The sequence below is a fragment of the Electrophorus electricus genome, chromosome 5, assembly GCF_041902795.1.
Source record: "Electrophorus electricus isolate QZ-2024a chromosome 5, ASM4190279v1, whole genome shotgun sequence".
Classification (NCBI taxonomy): Eukaryota; Metazoa; Chordata; class Actinopteri; order Gymnotiformes; family Gymnotidae; genus Electrophorus; species Electrophorus electricus.
Window position 1 is genome coordinate 7,691,434 of NC_137501.1, and position 26,624 is coordinate 7,718,057.

Sequence of the window (26,624 nt, forward strand, 5' to 3'; positions counted from 1 at the left end):
TTTATACCGCTTATTAAAGTCGCAGCAGGCAGAGACAACACTTACGGTTCATGCAGGAGATTTTGGGCACATCCCATAAGCCATCTCCTCTGCAGCGGATGGTGGGTAAATGCCTCTGGATGAAGCCGTCCATGCACTGGTACCTGATGAGCGAGTTGATCTCGTAGCGTGGACGTGTCTGGCCAAATGCTCGTGCGTTCATCACCAGAGGAGGTTGGCTGCACGCCACTGTTAAAGCAGGAGGAGAATGTTAACAGCAAAATACTTTAGCTTTGTTAAGATTTCTTTTTTCTGTTGAACATGCAGAAGGCCTATAGATACAGCACTTTAAAAACTGAAGTGTCCAATTTGGTATCAACCAGTCTGACATTAGAATTCATAGATCTTTTTTACACAGTTCATCTATACACTAGAGAAATACAGGTAGGTAGACTTTCCATTAGAGAGCTTGCAAATTTCAGCTCATCTTGTGGCAGAATGCTCACCTGTGCCTTTCTTGCAGGTGAAGGTAAGATGATAGTTGCAGGGAACATCATTCCACTGGCCATCCTCATGCCAGATCATCACCACACAGTCCTCTCCAGAGGAGAAGAAACTGTCTGGTTGGTTGGGTCTCCAGTTCTCATATTGCTGCAAAAGAAGGAAAAGAGTGTGGGTAAGGTGAGGAGTGTGGGTAAGGTGAAGAGTGTGGGTAAGGTGAGGAGTGTGGGTAAGGTGAAGGTGAAGTAAGGTGAAGAGTGTGGGTAAGGTGAAGAGTGGGTAAGGTGAGGAGTGTGGGTAAGGTGAAGGTGAAGTAAGGTGAGGAGTGTGGGTAAGGTGAGGAGTGTGGGTAAGGTGAAGAGTGTGGGTAAGGTGAAGAGTGTGGGTAAGGTGAGGAGTGTGGGTAAGGTGAAGGTGAAGTAAGGTGAGGAGTGTGGGTAAGGTGAGGAGTGTGTGTAAGGTGAAGGTGAAGTAAGGTGAAGAGTGTGGGTAAGGTGAAGAGTGGGTAAGGTGAGGAGTGTGGGTAAGGTGAGGAGTGTGGGTAAGGTGAAGGTGAAGTAAGGTGAGGAGTGTGGGTAAGGTGAGGAGTGTGGGTAAGGTGAAGGTGAAGTAAGGTGAGGAATGTGGGTAAGGTGAGGAGTGTGGGTAAGGTGAAGAGTGTGGGTAAGGTGAAGCTAGATCTGTGTAAACCTCCTGCATTTTGTTCGTGTGTCTGTTTAGTTTTTAATGTGTGAAGTACTTCATGGATCTGGCATGTAACTCACTCACACATCAGCAGACTAATGCTTTTCCACAAGGGGACGCTATTAGCACTCATGCAGGGGTACTGCATAAGACTGCAGCTTCACATCAATGTCACTGCCCTCTTGTTCTTCTTTCTAATTTATCTATTAAACCTATCACATAAACATAAAACTGCCATTCCCCCTTGATGCTACTCATTCACAAAAGAAGAAAAGAATATCCAATTTGACATTTTAGGGATGCTAAATATTTGAACAGGAATAATATATTTCTTCTATGTTCCCTTTGTTTCAAGTGCTACTAAAGCTTAGCTGTAAATGCAGCAGCTATCATACTAAAAGAGCTCATTAACGACCTACCACTCTTTACTAGTGCACAATTCAAGTGTAGTGGTCATGGTGTTTTCTGAAAGTACTTTGCAGGCTAAAATGATTGCATTATATTGCAATCATTAAAATCAATAGCTTACTTATGGTACTTAGTTGTTTCATGCCTACATCATTTGAATTATGTGGTAATATGCTTAGACCACATGCTGACTTATTCATCTCTCTTACGGTTCATTAAATTGACATATCAGTATTACAAAGAGCTGGGAGGTTATGAATTGCAAATTTAGTAAAACCCATGAAGCAGAACAAAATCTATTTCTTAGCAAAGACATCAATAACCTTTCTGGTGACAGTACATATCAGAGTCCACACAGGGGAGCTGTACACCTTCTCACAACAAAACTCCTACCACTAACAAAGGCGATATGCATTCCTGACACAAAAATGTTCTTTTGTTGTTTTGTGTTTTAACTGCAATACATAAATGAGTAGACCCGTACTGAAAACTCACACTGGAAAACTCACACTCACAAATTATATTGGCAGCATCAAAGTGCAAATTTGCAGAATAGAGATTTCCTGTAGATAAAATGAGACTCAGAGCAAAGTGCTAGCAACACCAAAGTCATGGGTTCCCAAGAAACTCACATACTGATAAATATATGTATGCCACACTGAGTTAGACTGTCTGACAAATGCTGTCAGTGTAAATGTACAGATCTGGTGTTATTCAGGGTGCACTGTTTGCCCCTGTAGTGACTGTAAGCTACAGTTCACATTAACCTCAGATCTGAGGTAAATGAGATACAGAAAAAAGAGAAGAGATAGTATGGTCGACGTGGCCTCCAGTCTGATGTCTGATCAGCAATTCTCTGCAGTCTCTTATCCAGATGGTCATAATCACTGGCCAAGACCCATAATAAATGTCATCCCTGTGTACTTGCAGGACCAGATAATGACCTATGCACAGTGCAATTAAGGGAGGCATGTCCAGGGACCCAGCAACCCTTAACCAGTTTTCTCTCCAACTCCTGTGCACCCAAGAAGCTCACTGCCCAGGTATAAAGTCACAAACTATGTCTCTCTTTATATGGAAAGAATGTAGCCCTAAAATAAAAGTGATACTACAAAGTGCAGTAAATGAATGAATTTACTACCCACGAACAATAAACACTCAGCAGTAGTTGATACTCTGGCTCTCAGACAAAGGGGACGCTATTTTGAAGAGCTTTTTCACCTTTTACACTATGAATATAACTGTACCACTGATTGTCCTTGTGGAGAAGAGTGGGAACACAGAGTCTCATGATGTTGCACATTCGTGGGCGTCACCAGTAATATTTCATGTGGGTGGCTGTAGCAGATGTTTATCTGGCCATGCAATCCCAACAAAGTCTCATTCCGCATTCACACAAATTTCCACCCTGTGTGGAGATCCTGTTCCTAGTGTTTCACACGCTTGAAAAATCGCTCAGTTTAAAGCGCTTCATTGGTACTCTTCTTCACCTAAAGAAAAGGCTGGCCTATATCCAGCCCTAATGCTTATTCTATAACAGCTGATCCAGTCTGACTGGCTCCTGTCTTTGGAGTGCGTCAGCTGAACTCTGTGGAATGTGCCTCCGTCTGCAAATGGCTACGAATCTTTCAGCAGCACCATGCATTGTGCCTGGCCCTTCAAAGCCGTGTGGGTTGCGTTGCCACACATCCTGTTATTACCCCACGCAACAGGTTGCCCGCCACTTCCTGCAGACGTTCTGTAATGATGCCATTTTGACCCTCGCAACAACCCCTGCGGCATATCTGACAAACGTTCTTCTCGGCTCTCTTCCTTCCTCTCTCGGCTCGTACTGTACGTGCCACATCAGCTCTTCAACTCCATCCACACCATGTATGTAAAAGCACATCAGCCCATCCAGCTCCTTCCACACACGCACCCCACCCCCAAGGCCTTGTCCTTCACCGTACACCATCTCAGCTGCTGCCCATCTGTGAGGCTGGTTGTTCTCTATTTCCTGGGGAGAGCTGGTACCTGTCTGCACCTGTCAGCGCCCTCCCCTTGCCGTCCATGGGCTTCTTCTTAATCTCTCAACTGCGAAAGGACATCCGCCAACGAACACTGCTTATCTCCTGCACCCCCAAGGCCTTTCTCCCTTCCCCAACCCCTGACAACAGTCTGGATCTTTGAAGTGTTAGCCCAATTGGCACCAAACGACCCAAAGCAGCAATTAGACACTTTCCTGTCAGCTGGAAGAATACCTCCAGCAATAACTGAGGAACTTCTTACAAACCTTCCTTTGCACAGAGTTGAACACATAAAATGCAAAAACAAGCTAGGAGTTACTAGTCCTGGCATGTTTCTGCATTTTAAATTATAGCTGAAATGAACGGACTTCCCAAAGACTCTCAGAGATTCTCATTATTCACATCAGACAAGTAATAGAAACAAAGTGATATCTATGAGACCACAAATTTTATCATTATTTTTATTAGAATTTATGATGTCTATCCTCTTACAAAAGGATCACATAAATTATAATGAACTCTCTTACCACAACATGGCCATCAGTCCACCGGAAATCGCTTTCAAACATTTTATCGTTCAGACCGATCCACTGGTAGTCATGGCCAAGGCCTGCCAAAATTAAATAGGGCACGTAGGTTAATTCCCATATTAGGTGCGCCTGGTCAGTCTTTAAAAACAAGGAGCATTTTTTAGCTTACACATCACACTTCCTGTTTCTCAGGCCTGAGAATACTGTGCTCCATTCTAGTGACATGGTAAAAGCATGTGGCTTCAAACTTCACTTCTTGGCTCAGGAACAAGGATTATGGCTCTGGTACTTCTAATAAGAGATTTCTGTTATATCTGCTGTCTGGAGCTTCAAAGCAAAATCTGTATTTTGGACTTTTTTCTATTTAAGACCAAGGATAAATTATCCAATTTAAAGCTCATAGGTAGTGGACAGCCTACTATTTTTGGCATTCATAATATATTTTAAATGATACTTTTTTATTCCCTGGTGGCCTTTTGATTATGAATACCACATTATTAGCATCATGGCAAGTACAAATAAAATCCACTCATTGGAATATCTTAAAATCAGAGACTCAACACTTACGGTTGATGTAATGCTGCTCTTCATGGGACAGAATACTGGTGAGGTGCGCCCCCTGGAGGCGACACTCATGCTCAGCTGCATCCCAGGTGCGTCTGTGGGGGAAGTACTTGTAGCAATGGCCCTGGAACTTGTGCCAGCCATAGTTGCATACCTCTGTGTCTGCAGGAAGAGAGTCATTCTTCATTATTGCTCTGCCATTACCAATCTGTTTTCTACTGAAGACCAACTGATTATATGTAACTTGCACCAAATTAAAACCTACAAAATAAAGAAGGTGAATGTCCAGTATTACCACTTTTTTGAGTATAAAGTCCCTGGTAAATTGGTATCTGTGCAATAAATCTAAATTTGTTTTGTTTCAGAACATCTTGATCTTTACTTCAAGAGTGAATGTCCTCCTGCTTAAAATTGCTCTGCACCTCAGGGCTTCTGTTTTGATCTCCCTTTCATCCTCCTACTATACTACACACCAATTAACTAAATGGGCACAGCACTTGCATTTCAATAGTATCACGAAGGCCAGATTCATCCAAAGCATATAAAAACCTCAAGAGATCTATTATTCTAGACTGTTGGATGAAATTATGGTCTTAGACTGATAAACAAAGGGGAAGGGTGTTGTTAGACGCACACTAGACACAAAATATTTTATGCTTGGTAAGCTATTTTGTAGGTTTTCAGGCCAGATTTTCTGCTGTGCAGTGTTTCTAAATAAACAAATGTTCAATAGACTGTACCAAATGAGTCATGAGTATAAACTATATCTGCAAATGAACCATGTTCAATCAATCACTGTGGCTGTTTCTGAACCAGCTCTGGGCTGCACTGTGTCAGACTGAGAGCTTGTATAAAATAAATTATGTATCTGGACTGAAGCTGATTTGCACTGGCAGAGGCAGTAATGACCAGCAGTTAATCACCAAACCTCACCAAAAAAAGATGATGGAGAACACCTGAAAGGCCCAGATTAAGTAAAAAGCACAGTAATATATATGCTAGCTTGATTAAGATTTAAATGCAAGAAAGAGTCATTTCGAAGACAATTTGTAAATTGAATAATCTAATAAAGTTCTATTACAGAGACAGAACACATGATTTAAAACACTTATAATCCACTAACTCTAATGCAGTAATTTATAAGATATTCTGGTTCATTCTTGATTTCTAAATAGTTGTTTAGCTGCTTTTGCATCACCTTGTTGTTTTCCTTTTTGCATTAGCATTTGAGAAAGTCATTTTGTATAAGCAATCAGACACTATATCATTCCTAAGTCACCACTAAGTCATTACAATATTTACGGGTGTGATAAGTGGACATTGTTACTGTACCCTTAATACAGTGTTTAACTGAGGTCAAATAAATCATGAAGCACATTAATCACAGCATGTTTACTTGAAACATGACATATGACATATACACTACGGAGACATGATCGGCATGAGATGAAGCATTAATGATGTTAATCAAAACATTAAATTATGCATTAAGTGCACATAAACACAAAATAAAATCACCAAATTCATATGTTTCCTACAGATGAAGCTATTTTAATTATATAGATGTCATTTTAATTCTGGCAAAGTTCTGTAATGGAAAAATTACATTTTTGTGCTACAAGAACATGGAGCAGACAGCTACTCTTTCTCCAAACATCACAACAACTATACCTAGTACCATCTGCAAATTTGGTTTCTGAGAGGAATGCTCTGTTGCAAAGCAAATAAGACAGCAGGGAGCAAAACAACCCCTTTTTAGGTAGAAAGGGAGCAAAACAACCCTTTTCTGCATTGTAGTGTAAAGTATAAAGTATTATAGTATATAAAGTTGTAGTATAAAGCGCAGAGGAAAAGAGTAACCTGCCTCTCCCTTACAGACACCTTGTGTGTGTGAGATGCCTGCAGGCTGAGACAAATATTAAATAAGATTTGCTTTTGTTTTACCCATTGGTGTCTGACTCATTTTTATTATAGGATTGGAGATTTTCAGCACAGTTCATATACCACTGAGATTTGCTTTAGCATGTAGAATTCAAGAAGCAATGAAAAGGGGTGACAAAAGAGTCTTATAATCATAAAGGATCTATATGATCTATGTGATCATGCAGAATAATAGAATTGTCATCAATATTATTACAGCTAAATACAGTTTACCTGTTTTCAGGTAATGTTAAGAAACTGGTGCAAGTGTAACACTTTCATACTTTATTTCAATCTTAGGTGGTTCATAATGTAAAGTTTATCTACACATCAAGGTTGGGTTTTGCAATTCTATTTTATTACTTAAGAGACAAACTCTTTCAAGCTGCTGAATGTTATAGTTATGTTTTATAATTATGTTTCAGTATGTTTTGTAGAAACCAGTATTATCACTGTGCCTTTACCTTGCTCACACAGAGCCCCTTTGTAGCTTGACAGACATACACAGGAAAAAGAGTTCAGCCCATCCACACAGGTACCCCCATTATGACATGGATTGGACTGGCACTCATCAACATCTAAAAACAATGACATTAAAATGAGTTTAAATATTAAATACATTAACAACAGATTAATACTCAAATAGAAAACTGTTGTGTATCTAAAGAATACCTATTTCACAATATTGCCCAGTGTATCCAGGAGGGCAGTGACAGATTTGGGCAATGCCCATTTTCACACATGAGCCACCATTCAAGCAAATATTATCAGGACATGAATGAACACCTGTAGTTAAAAAGAAAGAATTAGCAATCCAAAGGCTATCACAGTACATGACTTATAAACTGTGCTTAGAAATACCAAGGTTAAATTATTTATTAAAAAAATAAATAACAGCCATACCTGAAATATCCAAGGTCTCTTCAAAAACTGTGTATCCTAAATCTGTATGCACAGAAGGCCTTTGTGTTGCCGTCTGTACTACTGGATCAAAAGCATCTTCATATGAAGTAGTGGCATCAATGTGTCTTGGAACTGCAGATGTTGATGATGTATTATCCACACTCTCCTGGATAAGTATGTCTGTGATAGGAGTTATAGCTTCCTCAATCTGGCCAATTGCCTGCTGCTCCTTTGACATGGTTTGCTCACTAACAGATCCGGTGCTGGAGTCATCAGGCTGTAGCAGTGGTGATGTGGTAACTAATGATAAAATAACTGCCTGGACCTCATCAGAGGTTGGGACAGCAGTTCTAACCTCTTCTTTGCTACTTTCTGAACTGATAGATTTTGTAAAGCTCTCACTTCTGTGAGTAACAGGCAAGCTTGTGTCTGTTCTCTTAAAGGTAGTATCAGTCTCAACCTGTGAGGTGGTCACAGTGCCACTAAAATCTGGTATGGTTTCTACTACAAAAGATTCAGATGTGTCATCAGTGTCCTGTGTGTATGTTGATGCAACTGTGATAGGTTCAATAAAGTCCAGGGTCTTTGTTTGATCTGCAGGACTATATATTGATGTGTCTGCCTTTTCAGGTCTGTGTGTGATTGAAACCAACTCCAAATCAAATGAAATTGCTTCCCCTACTGGCATCTGTTTAGTAGATGGTACAATTTCCTTTGTGGTTCCAATAGGCTGACTAGACTTCTCATTTTCTGATGTGGACATAGAAATTATAGGAATAGTTGTTGCTGTCAAATCTCCTTCTGCCCATATATTGGTAGGCTGGGGGTTAAGTGTTACTTCAGACAGATCTTGATAGTATGATTCCACAGACTTTGTGTTTGTTGTGCGTGCTGAGGTTGTATCTAAACTCATGTGAGTTTTCTGAGATGATGACACTAATGAATCTGAATGGGTGGTGGAGAAATGTTTATGGACTATGGCCACTTTAGGAGAGACTACTGGTGTGGACTCTTTACTGAACATTTCTATAGGCTGGTCTCCTGAGCTTTCATCTGAGCCTGATATTGGTGGGATTGTTGTTGTCCCTCTGCTGGTACCAAACAGTTTTTCTGTGGACAGCTCCTGAATAGGTTGCACAGTTCCTAAAGGTCTTTCAGTAGATTTATTTAAAAGATCTAAAAATGGTGCAAAAGATGACTGCAGAAACTGAACTGTACTAGTAAAGAATTGAGAAGTAGTTGCAGGGAAGGCTGTAGTAGCAGGGAAGGCAGAGGTCTCAACCACTGAAGTTTTTGACTCATCAACCAAAGGCACTGCTGACATTTTTTCATTGTCCTCTGTCAATTTTGTTATCTTGCCTGTCAGTGTAGTCTCTGTTTTTTCAGTCATTGTAGTTGTAGTGTCAATATCTTCAACAGAATCAATTATTGGAACAGAATCAGCAGATGGTAGCATACCTGTTACAACAGGTAATCTTGAGACATGATAGGGTGTAGATGTTGGAATTATCACATCTTGGTCAGCACCTTCACTAGAGCTTTCCACTTCTGAGGGATGAGTAAACAAGGCTGATATTGTTGATTTAGGCACAATTTCTTCCATGTTTATTGGAGATACATTGTCCAAAGTGGTCATAACAGCTTGTGGGGCTTCTGTTGTCTGTACAGCTTCCTCAAATGTATCTTTTACAGTATGAATAATTACAGGTGACCTAGCAGAGGGTTTACTTGTTGCAGTTTTTATTGTTTCTGAGTCCGTGTCTGTAGGTGTAGTGAAAGTTTGAGAAGTTGGCATTAAAGTTTGCACTCCAGAATCCTGTACAGAGTCATGGTCTCCAGAGAAATCATCACTTGGTGTGGAAAGAGATTTAAGGGTAGAATGTGTAGGTTTAAATGATGACTGTGCAGAACCAAATCCAGGATGTGATGTAGCAGAAAGTGAATGTGAGATTTTAGAGTGGTCAGTGGCTGAGGTTTTATAATGGTCAGTGGTTGTATGATTAGATTTAGTGGTCAGGGTAAATGTAGGCTGATGAGTGCTGTGGGTACTATGTGAGGCTGTATGACTGGAATCAGGTGTGTTGGTGCTAGAATAAGTGCGATATAATGTGCTGAAACTAATATGTGAAGTTGTGTGCATGGAATGTCTGGTACCATGGGTCAAATGTGGGGTTGTCTGAGGAGAGTATGTGGAAGTTGATGTTTTGGAAGGCATTAACTTTGAAGGAGCAAAGGTTAGATAGTGTTCTAATGGAACAGTAAACTTCTCATGAAGGAGCTCAACAAATGTTGGTTTTGTTTTTGTTTCTTCCAGTGATGTTGGACTACTTGATAGAGAGCCTGTTCTAGAAGTAATTTCTTTACTTGATGACCCTTCTGTGGTAGATTGAAATGCAACATGAAATTGTGGCACTGATGACAAAGCACTATCCATTCCAGATCCATCTGGTTCCTCTATTATGTTGGAGGACTGTGGTGTTAAAGAGATCATTGTAATACCAGCTGCTTCCGCTGTGATAATTGTGGGGGAAAAGGGTGATGAGGGCTCAAACACTGAAACTTTATCTGCATCAATGATTGTATTATCTGTTAGAATATATTCTTCTCTAGTGCTATGGTCTGCCATACTGTCTGTAACTGTTGAGAAAAGTTCATCCTCATCATTTGCATTTTCTGTAAATATGACCACAGTGCCTGTTGATGATTTCGGTTCATGAAGCTTCATGCTTGGTGTATCAGACCTAATCTCACTACTAGGGGGGACAATAGTTGTCACTTGTTTATCAGTATGATCAGAAAAGATGACAGGGGGAACTACAGAAGTAACATGTGTCTCTGTAGTCACTGTTTCAGGTAATGTGTTGATGCTGCTGCCTTCCTTCAAAAGTGTAGTGTCCATACTAAGTCTTGGCAAACTGGTTGTCAAAGAATCCTGTGTAAATGTAAATATCTCAGAATCATCTGCTCTCTGCTCTGTCTTTATTTGTGGGGCACTGTGGGACAATTCAGGCTTTTCTGTACCTTTGCCAAATGTGACAACTTGTGTAGTCATTTCAGAACCTGTACTTGTAAATTCATGTATGTCAACTGTGGCAGCAACTGCATATTTACTGAGCTTTGGAGTTTGATGTCCTGAACCTCCATCTACAGGGGATAGACCTTGGTCAGCATCTGTGACTGAGACCCCAGACCATTCCATGTCAGTATGTTTTGATGTCAGGTTAATTGGTGCTGTTGACAGTAGTGCACCAGGAGCTACTGTCAGCTGGTCAACTAAATCATCCTCTTTATATGTGAAAACTGAAGTGGGAAAAAATGATGTAATCTCTTTGATATCTGTGTTTACTAACACTTGAGATTTTTCTGTTGACATATTTCTTGATGGAGTTGGTGATGGAGACTCAAGAGGAGCACCAGAACCATCATTTTCAGCCCCTTCAGATGCTGTAGCCTCTGTGCCACCACTCCCAGGGTCTGCAGATGAAGCTGTATAATCTGTTGGATTTAAACTAAAAGACAATGTGGAAGTAAATTCAGACTTGAACAATGTGGACTGGGTAGGACTGACATCTGCCACACCAGTTCCTACAGAAAATTCAAGATTTGCTTCACTTGGTGTTGGTGTCTCCTCAGCAGATGCTTCAAATATAGGAGAATATTGCTCATCTTCTGTGCTTGAAACTGCATCGATATGAGCTGATGGGTGTATGGTAGAGCTTATTCTTTGCAAGTGAGATGATATTGGAGCTATGCTTGCATGAAAAGAGGCAGAAGTTGAATCTGATTCTAGAGTTTGTTTTACGTAGACATAATCACTTGTTGAGGGTACAGTACTTATACTAGGTAATTTGTTAGTCTGAGCAGAAACTGGGTGTTTTGCAATGTAGTCAGATGTCTGTTGACTTAAAGATCGGGTTGTAAAGGAAGTAATAGGCCCGGAAGGAAGTGAAGTGGGAAAAACTGGCAAAATCTTTTGACTAGTTGTGAGCTCTGGAAACTTCGTCCCCTCAGTTTCTATGACTGCATCAAATTCTGTTGATTGAGCAGAAAAAGATGACTCAAGAACAATGCTGATTTCCTCAGTTTTTGTCACTGCTCCAGACTTTGTTGTTGTCATATCATCTGTTGGTGAAGCATGAAATGGAGGAGTTGATTCAAGAACAACACTGGATGCTACAGGACGGGAACCATCAGCTTCTGTGCCTTCAGTTTCACCTGTAGTGTCCTCAGTGTCTCCACTACCAGGTTCTAAAGAAGAGATCATGAACTGTGTTTGAGATGGCCTTACAGAAACTGTTGAAGTAATATGAGACTTAAATGGTGTGGAATGTGTTGCTACTTCAGCACTTAAATGGTCCGATGTGCTATTTGTGTAATCAAGTTCTGCTTCATCTGTCCTTATAAAAAATTCCTTAACAGCATCAGTTGTTGTGATTTCTGATATCTTTTCAGCAGATCCTTCAACCAGGGTAGACTCTTGAACATCATCTGTACCTAAAGCCCCAGACACTTCCATATCTATGTGAGTTGAAGATGAATGTGTTGTGCCAGTTCTCTCTAAGTCAGAAGATGAACCTGGAGACATGGATGATGGAGTGAAAGCAGGAGCTGAAGATGATTCTACAGTTTGTTTTGCAGAGATTTCATCATGTGTTGCAAACAAACTAGACATAGTGTACATTTTGCCAGTGCTTGTAAAAACTGATTGTTTTGTAGTATAATCTGTTGTTTGTTCTTTCACAAATTTTTCATCCTCATCTGTTCTGAAGGATAAAACAGGAGCTGTAAAAGTTGAGCTGGACATAATTGATGAAATCTCTTCTGTAGGTGTGTGTATTGGCAACTCTGTTTCCTCAGTTTTTGTCACTGCTCCAGATGTTTTTGTCACATCTTCTGTTGATGAAGCAGGAAATGGAGGAGTTGGCTCAAGAACAACGCTGGAAGCTACAGTACCAGAACCATCATCTTCTGAGCCTTCAGTTTCACTTATAGCGTCCTCGGTGTTTCCACTACCAGGTTCTAAAGAAGAAGCCATAAATTGTGTTTGAGATGGCCTTACAGAAACTGTTGAAGCAATATGAAACTTAAATGGTGTGGAATGTGTCGCTACTTCAGAACTTAAATGGTCCAAAGTGCTCTTTGGGTAATCAAGTTCTGCTTCATCCGTCCTTATAAAAAATTGCTTAACAGCATCAGTTGTTGTGATTTCTGATATCTTTTCAGCAGATCCTTCAAGCAGGGTAGACTCTTGACAATCATCTGTACCTAAAGCCCCAGACGCTTCCATATTGATGTGAGTTGAAGTTGAATGTGTTGTGCCACTTCTCTCTAAGTCAGAAGATGAAGCTGGAGACATGGATGATGCAGTGAAAGCAGTAGCTGAAGATGATTCTACAGTTTGTTTTGCAGAGATTTCATCACCTGTTGCAAACAAACTAGACATAGTGGACATTTTGCCAGTGCTTGTAAAACCTGGTTGTTTTGTAGTATAATCTGCTGTTTGTTCTTTAACAAATTTTTCATCCTCATCTGTTCTGAAAGATAAAACAGGAGTTGTAAAAATTGAGCTGGAAAAAATTGATGAAATCTCTTCTGTAGGTGTGTGTATTGGCAACTCTGTTTCCTCAGTTGTTGTCAATGCTCCAGATGTTTTTATCACGTCTTCTGTTGATGAAGCAGGAAATGGAGGAGTTGACTCAAGAACAATGCTGGAAGCTAAAGTACCGGAACCATCATCTTCTGACCCTTCAGTTTCACCTGAAGTGTCCTCGGTGTCTCCACTACCAGGTTCTAAAGAAGAAGCCATGAGTTGTGTTTGAGATGGGCTTACAAAAACTGGTGAAGTAATATGAGACTTAAATGGTGTGGAATGTGTTGCTATTTCAGCACTTAAATGGTCCAATGTGCTCTTTGTGTAATCAAATTCTGATTCATCTGTCTTTATAGAAAATTCCTTAACAGCATCAGTTGTTGTGATTTCTAATATCTTTTCAGCAGATCCTTCAAGCAGGGTATACTCTTGATGAACATCTGTACCTAAAGCCCTAGACGTCTCCATATCGATGTGAGTTGAAGTTGAATGTGTTGTAGAGCTTATTCTTACTAAGTCTGAAGATGAAGTTGAAGAAATGGTTGGTGGAGAAGATGCAGGAACTGAAGATGATTCCAGGGTTAGTTTTGCAGAGATTTCATCATCTGTTGCAAACAAACTAGACATAGTGGACATTTTGCCAGTGCTTGTAAAAACTGGTTGTGTTGTAATATAATCAGCTGTTTGTTCTTTCACAAATTTTTCATCTTCATCTGTTCTGAAGGATAAAACAGGAGTTGTAAAAGTTGAGGTAGAAAAAATTGATGAAATCTCCTCTGTAGGTGTGTGTATTGGCAACTCTGTTTCCTCAGTTGTTGTCAATGCTCCAGATGTTTTTATCACGTCTTCTGTTGATGAAGCAGGAAATGGAGGAGTTGACTCAAGAACAACGCTGGAAGCTACAGTACCGGAACCATCATCTTCTGAGCCTTCAGTTTCACCTGAAGTGTCCTCTGTGTCTCCACTACCAGCTTCTAAAGAAGAAGCCATAAATTGTGTTTGAGATGGGCTTACAAAAACTGTTGAAGTAATATGAGACTTAAATGGTGTGGAATGTGTTGCTACTTCAGCACTTAAATGGTCCAAAGTGCTCTTTGTGTAATCAAGTTCTGCTTCTTCTGTCCTTATAGAAAATCCCTTGACAGCATCATTTGTTGTGATTTCTGATATCTTTTCAGCAGATCCTTCAACCAGGGTAGACTCTTGAACATCATCTGTACCTAAAGCCCCAGATGCTTCCATATCGATGTGAGTTGAAGTTGAATGTGCTGTGCCAGTTCTCTCTAAGTCAGAAGATGAAGCTGGAGACATGGATGATGCAGTGAAAGCAGGAGCTGAAGATGATTCTACAGTTTGTTTTGCAGAGATTTCATCATCTGTTGCAAACAAACTAGACATAGTGGACATTTTGCCATTGCTTGTAAAAACTGGTTGTGTTGTAATATAATCTGTTGTTTGTTCTTTCACAAATTTTTCATCCTCATCTGTTCTGAAAGATAAAACAGGAGTTGTAAAATTTGAGCTGGAAATAATTGATGAAATCTCTTCTATAGGTGTGTGTATTGGCAACTCTGTTTCCTCAGTTTTTGTCACTGCTCCAGATGTTTTTCTCATGTCTTCTGTTGATGAAGCAGAAAACGGAGGAGTTGACTCAAGAGCAACACTGGATGCTACAGTACCAGAACCATCATCATCTGAGTGTTCAGTTTCACTTATAGCATCCTCGGTATTTCCACTACCAGGTTCTAAAGAAGAAGCCATAAATTGTATTTGAGATGGGCTTACAGAAACTGTTGAAGCAATATGAGACTTAAATGGTGTGGAATGTGTTGCTACTTCAGCACTTAAATGGTCCAAAGTGCTCTTTGTGTAACCAAGCTCTGATTCATCTGTCCTTATAGAAAATTCCTTAACAGCATCAGTTGTTGTGATTTCTGATATCTTTTCAGCAGATCCTTCAAGCAGGGTAGACTCTTGACCATCATCTGTACCTAAAGCCCCAAATGCTTCCATATCGATGTGAGTTGAAGTTGAATGTGCTGTGCCAGTTCTCTCTAAGTCAGAAGATGAAGCTGGAGATATGGATGATGGAGTGAAAGCAGGAGCTGAAGATGATTCTACAGTTTGTTTTGCAGAGATTTTATCATCTGTTGCAAACAAACTAGACATAGTGTACATTTTGCCAGTGCTTGTAAAAACTGGTTGTTTTGTAGTATAATCTGTTGTTTGTTCTTTCACAAATTTTTCATCTTCATCTGTTCTGAAGGATAAAACAGGAGTTGTAAAAGTTGAGCTGGAAATAATTGATGAAATCTCTTCTGTAGGTGTGTGTATTGGCAACTCTGTTTCCTCAGTTTTTGTCACTGCTCCAGATGTTTTTGTCACATCTTCTGTTGATGAAGCAGGAAATGGAGGAGTTGACTCAAGAACAATGCTGGAAGCTACATTACCGGAACCATCATCTTCTGTGCCTTCAGTTTCACCTGAAGTGTCCTCGGTGTCTCCACTACCAGGTTCTATAGAAGAAGCCATGAATTGTGTTTGAGATAGGCTTACAAAAACTGTTGAAGTAATATGAGACTTAAATGGTGAGGAATGTGTTGGTATTTCAGCACTTAAATGGTCCAAAGTGCTCTTTGTGTAATCAAGTTCTGATTCATCTGTCCTTATAGAAAATTCCTTGACAGCATCAGTTGTTGTGATTTCTGATATCTTTTCAGCAGATCCTTCAAGCGGGGTAGACTCTTGATGAACATCTGTACCTAAAGCCCCAGACGCTTCCATATCAATGTGAGTTGAAGTTGAATGTGTTGTAGAGCTTATTCTTTCTAATTCCGAAGATGAATTTGTAGAAATGATTGGTGGAGAAGATGCAGGAACTGAAGATGATTCTAGGGTTAGTTTTGCAGAGATTTCATCATCTGTTGCAAACAAACTAGACATAGTGGACATTTTGCCAGTGCTTGTAAAACCTGGATGTTTTGTAGTATAATCTGCTGTTTGTTCTTTCACAAATTTTTCATCCTCATCTGTTCTGAAAGATAAAACAGAAGTTGTAAAAGTTGAGCTGGAAATAATTGATGAAATCTCTTCTGTAGGTGTGTGTATTGGCAACTCTGTTTCCTCAGTTTTTGTCACTGCTCCAGATGTTTTTGTCACATCTTCTGTTGATGAAGCAGGAAATGGAGGAGTTGGCTCAAGAACAATGCTGGAAGCTACAGTACCGGAACCATCATCTTCTGAGCCTTCAGTTTCACCTGAAGTGTCCTCGGTGTCTCCACTACCAGGATCTATAGAAGAAGCCATAAATTGTGTTTGAGATGGGCTTACAGAAACTGTTGAAGCAATATGAGACTTAAATGGTGTGGAATGTGTTGCTACTTCAGCACTTAAATGGTCCAAAGTGCTCTTTGTGTAATCAAGTTCTGCTTCATCTGTCCTCACAGAAAATTCCTTGACAGCATCAGTTGTGATTTCTGATATCTTTTCAGCAGATCCTTCAAGCAGGGTAGACTCTTGACCATCATCTGTACCTAAAGCCCCAGACACTTCCATATCGATGTGAGTTGAAATTGAACGTGCTGTGCCAGTTCTCTCTAAATCAGAAGATGAAGCTGGAGATTTGGATGATGGAGTGAAAGCAGGAGCTGAAGATGATTCTACAGTTTGTTTTGCAGAGATTTTATCATCTGTTGCAAACAAACTAGACATAGTGTACATTTTGCCAGTGCTTGTAAAAACTGCTTGTTTTGTAGTATAATCTGTTGTTTGTTCTTTCACAAATTTTTCATCCTCATCTGTTCTGAAAAATAAAACGGGAGTTGTAAAAGTTGAGCTGGAAAAAATTGATGAAATCTCTTCTGTAGGTGTGTGTATTGGCAACTCTGTTTCCTCAGTTTTTGTCACTGCTGTAGATGTTTTTGTCACATCTTCTGTTGAGGAAGCAGGAAATGGAGGAATTGATTCAAGAGCAACACTGGATGCTACAGGACCAGCTTCTGTGCCTTCAGTTTCACCTGTGGTGTCCTCGGTGTCTCCACTACCAGGTTCCAAAGAAGAAGCCATAAATTGTGTTTGAGATGGGCTTACAGAAACTATTGAAGTAATATGAGACTTAAATGGTGTGGAATGTGTTGCTATTTCAACATTTAAATGGCCCATTGTACTCTTTGTGTAATCAAGTTCTGATTCATCTAGAGGTAGGTCAGTGATCGTGATTTTGTCAGTGCTGGTAATATCTGACAATTTTGTGGCACCAGTGTAACCTGTCACATGTTCTGTTTCTGCTTTTATTGTTGTTCCCTCTGACAAGGATATGGTGGGAATTAATGTGACTGTATGACTTGCGTTCATTATAGTTGGTGCAATGGTCATTTCCTGCTCTCTGGTAAGTTCATGTGTAGGAACCACAGTTGATTTTTCAAATGAAACAATTGGCATCACAGATGTTCTCTCCAGCATTGTGCCCTCTGACTGAGGTAACGATGTTTCAAACATTGCTGTTGTGGAAGTCTTCAGTATGTCTTTGTCTTTGTCTTCAGTATGAAATAAAGTAGGAGATTCTGTTTCTGTTTTTGCTCTTGTTATTGTTGTAATAGTGTAAACTCTTTGACCACCTAAGCCTTTCTCCTCAGGAAAATGGAATAGTGACTCAGAAGTTGTCCCTGATGGCACTTCCACTGCACTAAACATGGATGAGATAGTGCTTAAGGACTCCATAGTAAACTTATCAGATGTCTCGGAGCTCTCTGTTGAGGAAAACATTATTTCAGAGGAATCGATAATAGGCAATTCTGGTGGCTTTGATGATGTGGATGTTACTTCTGTCAGATACTTCACATTTTCTGGTGTGGTGACCCTAGTTTTCCAAACTGCAATGCTTATTCCATGTGGCTCTGTGGTACTATCACTTATAAATGTTTCTCTTACTGTGCTTTCAGCTGAGAGTAGCTTAGTCCTTTCACTAAATGTGTGAGATGCATTAGGCACAGCAGATTCAAGTGTGGGCAAAGGCACTTTACTAAGTGTCTCAGTTGTCTCTTTTACTGAGGTGTCAGCATCTGTTTTTGCTTCCAATCTCTCTGAAATAGGTGCCAAATATTCATCTTGAGTTGTCAGATCAGTCTGTATTAACACTGTGCCAGGAACAGTTTGGATTACATGAGTAGCTGTTTCACTGATAATTTCTTTGACTCTAGATGTAGTATGCAGTGGAGCAACTGGTGTGGATTCTTTGGTCAGCATTACATAGGGTTGATCTCCTGAGCCATCAGTCTCTGAAAATTGAAAGATGGTTTGTGAACCTGTGCCTGACAGCACATGTTTACTGGCTATCTCCTCTGCTGACAATGTGTTTAGAATTGTAACTGGAATCTCAGTTGATTTCTCATCTAAAGTTGTTGTTTCCACAGAAGAAATGTTTTTTTCTGAGGAAACAATAATTGGAAGGGCTGATGGATCTGCAGATATTGATAGTGCTTCTGTTTGCAACTTCTCAGTTTGTGTCATTATTGAGTGTGACGTCATGTTGCCAAATTCACTTGTGACTGTGCTATGCAGTAAAGCAGGCTTTGTAGAAAAGAGATCAGGGGTTTGGTCTCCTGACCCTTCTTCGTCAGCTATGGGAATAGATTTGGTTATGCTTTCCATGCCAGGAACAGAAGTTGCAATAATTGTGCTCTTTGCTGTCCAATATCTTATGACCTTCTCAGTAAATGACTCTGAAGTATCTATGTCTCCAGTGAAAGAAGCTACTAATTTTTCCTTTGTCCTTTGTGTAATTTCTGTATGGTCTGTTTTTACAGTCTTATCTGTGCCTGTGTCTGGTGTTGATTTTGTATTTTCCTGCATTGTCTGTAGTGCTTCAGAGAGGGTAGAGGATTTAGGAATTATTGTTATACTAGATGTATGTTTATCTTCAAACCCCAATGGGGATACACTGGAGGGAATGCTCACTGTGCCCATTGTTACTGTGGACATTTGTAAAGGTATCAGCACTGAAATGTCTTTAGGTATTGTTTTGATTGTATCAGTGCCCATTAGATTTGTAACATCTGTCACCCCAACTGTGGCATCTGAGCTCTCTTTCTTTTTGGTCAATCCTGTCACCTTTTCTGTTGTGTACAGGAAAGGTGTGGAGGAGGAATGACCAGTTAATATTGCCTCAAGGGTATGGGCATCTTTTTCTGTTGCATGCAATGCAGTTGTTGAGGAAATGCCCATGGTTGTAGAAGCAGTGTCAGGCATTCCTATCTGTGATGAATCTTCAGGTTTCCTAGGGATCACTGACAGAGTTTCAGTGCTTGCTTGATCTGTGTTTATGGTCTTAATGAATGATGTTTGACTAAAATCTTCAGTGACTACTCTACTCTGGGGGCCTGCATTAGATGACGCAACTGTCACTTTCTTTTCCAAAGTATCTAGAGAAGAAGTTGCTAGTTCTTTCAATGCCTGGTGTGGCTTTATTGAGGAACTTCCTTCAACTTTGTCTGCAGAAAGAGTTCTGAGTATGATAGTTCCTTCATCAATGAGTGTCTCATCCTTAGGTTCTGGTACAAAAGGTGATGGAGGAATGCCCTCTACAAATATTTGTTCTTGTTTATAATCATATTTTGGCTCAAATGTACTGAAGAAAACAGGCAATGGATAGGTTACTTCTTGGCTTGACATTGATGACTCATCTTCTGTTGTAATATCAGACTGAGAATAATCCAATTGAGATGTTCTCTCCTTTTGTTCTTCTATTTGTGTTACATTCGGGAGTGTTGAGGACACACTCTCAAATACATCTCCTCTTGCCTCTTCCTCAACAACATACTTGGGCTCAGCACTCACCTCTTTCTTACCATTTATGAAACTGAGTATTGGCGTAGTGGTGGCAACAGGAGAGGAGAAGTCAAAAGTAGAATCTTCACTAGCCAGAATAGGCTCACCATCCACAAGGGAGGGGATAGGCTCATCAGGCACCACAGGAATAATAGGAACCTGACCAGTAAGTAGTGGATCCACTTCAGCTGTAAAATGGAATAAATCAATTAATCAAATATAATCAAAACACTTAAAAAACAAGTACATTTCTTTTTCACATAGACAATACAGTAAATACTGAATGTAGAAGCAAACTGCTTCAGTTGATGAAATTGTAGGATTAACGGAATGAGTCAATTAGCTTTAACACTGCCTTATTATGCTTGTTGTCCCATCACTTCTTTACTGGATACATATATTTTGCTTCCATATATGATACTGAACATCTGGGGACCTTTGGGATGTTTGATTTTTATGTTATTTTCATTAATTATGTGGTAGAAATGACATGTACAAGAGAAAAATATGTACAATTGAGGTTTGTCACTCATTGGCAGAAACTCTATGAAGATTTGCAGTGACCATGTAAAATTATAATGATGAGAGAATGTACAAAGTACTTAAGTTCTTGGATAAATCTGTTTATTCTTGCCAAATAATCAGGACCAAAATAAATAAACTATGGATATGTTTAAAAACATATTACCAATGACTTATCATCTTTTTCTATGCAATGACTGTGATGTGTCACACATATGCTGGCAATAGAATCATGTTTGGGTTTTAGTGCTATTAGAATCTCCTCATGTTTGGCTTCCAGTGCTATTACTCCATCTACTACATGAATGACAACTCCACATATCTATCTCAATGGCAAAAATACATTAACAGTCTCTAAGCATCTACACAACAAGGAAACACATTTTAACTGATGAGAAGCATCTCCAGTTTCCTCCCTTTCAATAACCACTGCTTGTAAAGAATTTTAAGGTGTTTCTCATCTAAGTTCCATACATAACTGCATTCTGTTCTATTACTGTATGTGAGAGAGCAGCATAGACAGTCCTATCCTCTCCACTACACAAAACATTAGAGCTCTTTTGAGTTTTTTGAGTCTTTTGACAGAGTTTGACATGCTTCTCATGTTTCTGCATCCTCTAATATTAATCCCTCAAAACAATACTTAAAACAAATAACATGGACCTTCAAGATCAATCCTGTTCAAAAAAAGGAAGCAGTAATCTCAAAAAAAGGCAAGTATAATCTCTCTCCAGTCAACAGGGATTGCATATATTTTAATACACATTCACAACAAACATGCATCTAACAACAAACTAACAACAAACATTGACAGTTAACTAGCTTCTCCCATAAACCAGGCTTCTACTGGATTAGTGGATGAGGGTTGGAACACCTGCAAGGGCAGAAGTGACTGATGCAGACACCTGTTTCAGTCTAAAAGTGTCTGGAAAGACAGATTTTAGTACCTCCGCACTTCTGTCTCCCCTTACTTTCCCCCCATTGCTCAGCTTCCAGACACTGAGCAAAGACCAAGGTTCTGTTGCCACGTTATGCATCTGCTAAAACAGGCATTACATAAAACAGCTTGGAGCACAGTCATAGGGGAGAATTTCTGAAGTAGTTAAAGGCAAACACAAGTGTGCTCTTGTGCTTAAATCATTACCTCATTACCTCAGCTCAATTATTCCTTTGGCAATAGTTCAGCCATATGGTAACTTGATTAGTTTGTTAGTTCTGGTGGCAGGTCTTGGAAAATCAGCCTATATCATGACCGCTATGTTGCTTCTTGATTCATTTTAAAATCTAAGATAAATTTAGTTATTGCTGCACTAAACATTACTAAACATTACCATATAAAGTATTGTATTTTCAGTGTAAGAACCATATACTTAAAATGATTACAGTAAGGGTGGGATAAACCTTTTGGGTCTATAAGCATATCTAAAGTTCACTGATAAAAATGTGTTAAAAAACAATAAAAAAATCATAATTACTTTTTACACAAACTAGGCACTGACTGCTTCACTGTCTTTACACAGAAATAAGACTTTACTCTGGTGACATCAGCCTTCTTGTGGTGCCCAGTCTTCAGTGTGCTAATATGCATCTGTGTTTATTCGGGTTTTGCGCCAAGATGTCTCCCTGCCAAACCTCGAGAAACTGGGATAGAAAGAGGAGTAGCTTTGCTGTGGAGTCACTGCATCAACAGGCCTGTTGACTAGACTGCACTGGTCTCTTAACTGAAATGAATGCTACATCACCTCTGCAGAACCCAGTAATTAGCAGCTGCCAGCTGGAAGTGTCAAGCCTACTACTAAAAACACCAGTTTGGCTAAGCATAAAGAAACCTCTCCTAAAGCCCCTGAGTCTTGAGATAAATATGCATAAAGCTTAGAAATATTTAACATATGTGCAAGGCCACATGTATTTGAAGAACTGCAATGTCTTTTTCCAGTTTCTGTATCTTGAAGGTCTTTATAAAAAGCATCCTGTAGTTTCAGATTAGGTACATGAGTGCTATATCCAGAGTGCTTTATTAACCACACTAAAATACCAATCCAAAGTCCCCCCAGCAGGTCTGAAAGAAAATTAAACCTAAATACTGCTAACATGGTAAACTTAGCTTTGGACTTTCTAAAACCAGACAACTGTACCTATATATAGTAGCTATCTAATATATTTTTATAGAAAAATACTTTTGTATGGAAACTGTATATCATGCCAAAAGATGTAAGCTAAAGTGCACATACCATCAATTACTCTAGCAACAGGCCAATTCACCCACTCTTTTCCACATAGTGAGTGAACAGTTTCACACAGAGACTGAACAGAAGAAGGGTCTGAGAAATGCCAAGTCTAAAGAACTCTTTTAGTTAATCTCGGAATATCCTGAACAAAGCATGCCCACAAAGAACTCATGTGGAGCGATCCGCTCAGAGACTCTTTTCTGCACTACACACAAAAAAATACAATGAAGCCTCATTAAATCAGGTCTTTAGTAAAGCAGTGAATTTTACATGCTAATCTAGTCCTCATCAGAGGTCATTGAGGACATTACTTAACTTTTTTAGAGTAATTTTTAAAAACTTGTTGAATTTGATATTATTATTTCCAAACATATAATTGGCCTATGTGCAAAGCATAATAAGATTTCATTTATGAGCAGAGAAGGTGTAATAAATATTTATATAACACATACAAAAGAAAAAGCAACAACTGAACCAGAAAATTCCATTTCTGCTCAAAGGCTCTTACTATAAAATGAACTTGGCAAGGAATCCAACTATTCAGGACCCTGGACAGCACTATCATAAATATCTACATTCTGTGATTGACTCTAGCTTTAATACTATATGTTTGGGAAGCCTGATTATTCACAGTCATTCTACTTTGAATTATGCAATTAATAATTTATATTAACTAATGAAAGAAAACCACATGCTCATTTAAAGTATCTACTGATGATGAAATCAGTTAATACATTTTCATAGCTATAGACATAACAGCTTATAATCAGCAAAAAACAATATTAAAATGGTCTTACTTGTATCATTATCCTTTTGCTGATCTACATTAATGATGATCACTTGGATAGCCTGTCCAGCTGAGGACACTGTACAATTTGTGGGGCTTGTTGTAGGAGAAAGTGTCACCGACTGAATATGCTCTCTGCCAGTGTCGATAGTCATATCATTGCTTTCTGTCATTATCTCACTAAGGCTTTCAGGACTGCCTGATGCTGATTCCTCAGTGAATGCTGCACTTTCCGATTCTTGAGCAGGTGTTTCAGCTGTTGTGGATCTCAATGGCTTGGTAACCTGGGGTGATGCTGATATGGGTGTAGTGCTCAGGGGTTCTTCCGCACTGATATCAGGTATCTGTAAACTAGGTTCCACAGAGCTGAGACGCTCTTCCACCTCTTCCATTTCTAGGGTGGTTGATCCAGGCATCGTATTACACATAAATGTTGTGAATGTGACAGTGGCTTCAGTAGTGAGTGGTGTGGTGTAAAGTTCAGAGCTGATAACTCCATCAGAGGTCACTTCAGCCTCTGGAATGGTGGATTTGGATGGTGGCCCAGCCATAACACTAATGTCTGTGTCTGTTTCATATTCATTATATTCACCAAACTTAGTAGATTCAACTGGGGCTCTCTCAGCTCCTATGGTTAGATGGACATCTTTGGTACTAAGCAATCCTTCTTCATCTTTTGTTGTGCTTTCTCTGGAACTGCTTTCATAGGAAAGCCCAGTGACAGGGTGCACTAGTATTTGGGGTGATTTGTGATGAGTTGTTTCACTTGTTGAGGCTTCAGTGCTGGTTCCATAATCCCCAAGCTCCATCACTGATTTTGTAGCTACAGTTGTTTCAGTAATAGACTGTACAGTTCCTTCAGAATCTGGAGATATTCTAATCCTCTGTGTGGGCAGTACGGTAAGCAGTAGGTCCGAGGTAGTTTGCATGTGTATGTCTTCCAGATCCAGTTCCTCAGTTTTTCCTACTGCAAACATAGGCTCTGTGCTTGGAGAGGCTGAGAGCAGAACATCAGCTGGAATTGTGCCCACTTCAAGAACAGTGTGATCTTCTGATTCATCTGAAGGTGCCTTTATAACAGCATGAGTAGCAGTTGTGAACTCATCATGAACAACATCTCCACGTCTTTGTGCCTCCAACCCAGTTGAGCTTTCAGTGCCAAATTCATTTAAATCTGGTGTCATAATTGTATCATCTTCTATAAAATCCACTGTGACATGCTGGCTAATTGGTAACTCAGGGCTGCTAGGAAGCTGTGAGGTGCCTGGTGGGGCCATGCTGGTGGAAAACATGGAAGGAGGCTCTGTTGTGGCAATGCTGTCATAGTCATCTACAGAGACGTGGTCTACTTCAGAGGTTTCTCTTGGCTCCAAAGAGAACACTGTCGCAAAGGAGGCAGCCTGGCCAATGGTTGAAGAGCCTGTGTTGGGTGAGGCAGAGCTGACACCCTGGATTGTGACATCCACCCAAGTTGACTGGTTCAGTAAATGCTCATGACCTAAAGGAAGACAGAAATATGTTTGACCCACTGTAAACACCACCAAAAAGGAATACAGCACAACTGGCAAACCTAGGATATATGAGAGATGTTTTTGTTCCTCTACTGAGCAAATAATACAAACTTTGCTGTGCATTTTCATAGACGTTCAGTTTCCCATATTGCACTTCTATCTGAATAGGTTCACAGCATTTCACAGCAAAAAGGATTAATGTGTCATAACAATCATTGTTGAACAACTTTTAAAAGACCATGGCTCTCTTGTTGGGAAACATAACTCTAACGAAGTATATTAGAAAAGCTTTCTGTAGCATATAAGTTCATTTATAAATCACTCATGCTGGTCAACAACTAACAGCCAAACTTGATTTGTGAAGAAGCTATTTAGAAAAAATTTATTGGACAGTTTCTTCCCACAAAATACTTAACTGCTGTTTACCACAGTAAACTGACCCCATTGGAACATTACATATTTCTATGTTATTGCAAGGTCATTATAAAATTATTATGAAATAAACACCAATATTGCTCAGTAGAGATAAAACTTTGAAAAGAAAGTTCCTAGACTCCCTTAAATTTGTGTGAACCTTAAAACACCTTAAAACATCTCACCTGACCCAGCATTTTCATGTCAACACCTTCTGCATGTTTGCTTTTTACTCTTCTAGTTAATGGGGACTTTGCCAAGTTAAAACAGGGTATGTTGTATGAATCTTTTTAAATTGCTTTTTTAGAAATTATATCTTGCTAGCTCTTTTACTTTTATTATTGCACCTCTCAAACTGTCTAGACTGGTTGCATGATCATTAAGGGAAAGCTTTTTCTGTAATGTTTGTTTAATTAAACAATTAACCTAATATCTGTCAGATGTTTTCCTTAAAAGCTTTGACTTTGGCTTTTACTTATTCATTGTTCACACACTAAAACACACTGGGGAGTGACAGCATAGTGAACCTCTCCTCTCTAATGTGACATGGCCTGTAGCCATGGCTCCAGCTGGTCTGCATTAAGTGCATGCACTCCCTCTCTTTCTCTAGCTATCTCTGATGTAAGGTGTGAGTCATTTTCCTTCACAGGAAAGTAGACTGTGGTCTGCTCCAGTCAATGAGCAAGCCTTTATTCTGGCTTCGAACATCTGGCACTCTTTTTTTTTTTGAGAGAGAGAAAGAAAAAAAGATAAGGCATTTTAAGGTAAAAGAGAAAGCAATGCACTCAGCTCCACAATTCAGTGCAAGTTACCAGAACAGTGTGTAAAACACAAAGACCTGAGAGGTCTCTGCAAGCTAAAATAGACCAAACCAACAGCAGTGGTCACAGTGTCCCATTTAAGATGACCCCTAGGGTCCAGTACTTATCACAGTAGGTTGTCTTTCTGCATGAGCAGCCTGAATGGCAGGAGGTGAGTTATCTAAATTAGCCTCAGTTGAAAAGATAGAGCACCCCCCCAGGTCAGAGGTCAGTGAGACCCATTGATTCTGGAGCCACGGTGGTAGCTCTATTCATTATCAACATGTCCGCGCTGATAACCACGAGTGCAAGTGACAAGGAGGGGGGGTCTGACTGCAGAAACAGGAGGTAGATGGCAAGGTAGCGAGTGACACCTAAGCACTTTCTCATGCTGATGGATAGAGACCTGGTCAGAGCTCCAGGGAACCCCAGTGAAAACAGACTACATAAAA

At 39.7% G+C, this 26,624-nt stretch overlaps 1 protein-coding gene across 4 annotated transcripts in view; it reads right to left on the minus strand.

The window, feature by feature from the left end:
* The window catches only part of vcana (versican a), a 35,903-nt gene that overhangs the window by 2,256 nt on the left and 7,023 nt on the right, over positions 1–26,624 (minus strand). For 3 of the 4 annotated variants that reach the window (XM_081714073.1, XM_035530279.2, XM_035530280.2), the window contains 8 exons: positions 23,458–24,945; positions 7,496–20,098; positions 7,265–7,378; positions 7,057–7,170; positions 4,676–4,834; positions 4,106–4,188; positions 486–630; positions 46–228 (listed from right to left, as the gene is read on the minus strand). In XM_081714073.1, the coding sequence (XP_081570199.1) occupies positions 46–228; positions 486–630; positions 4,106–4,188; positions 4,676–4,834; positions 7,057–7,170; positions 7,265–7,378; positions 7,496–20,098; positions 23,458–24,945 (14,889 nt within the window). The remainder of the gene's footprint in view (positions 1–45; positions 229–485; positions 631–4,105; positions 4,189–4,675; positions 4,835–7,056; positions 7,171–7,264; positions 7,379–7,495; positions 20,099–23,457; positions 24,946–26,624) is intronic. The other variant, XM_035530281.2, reaches the window with a different exon arrangement.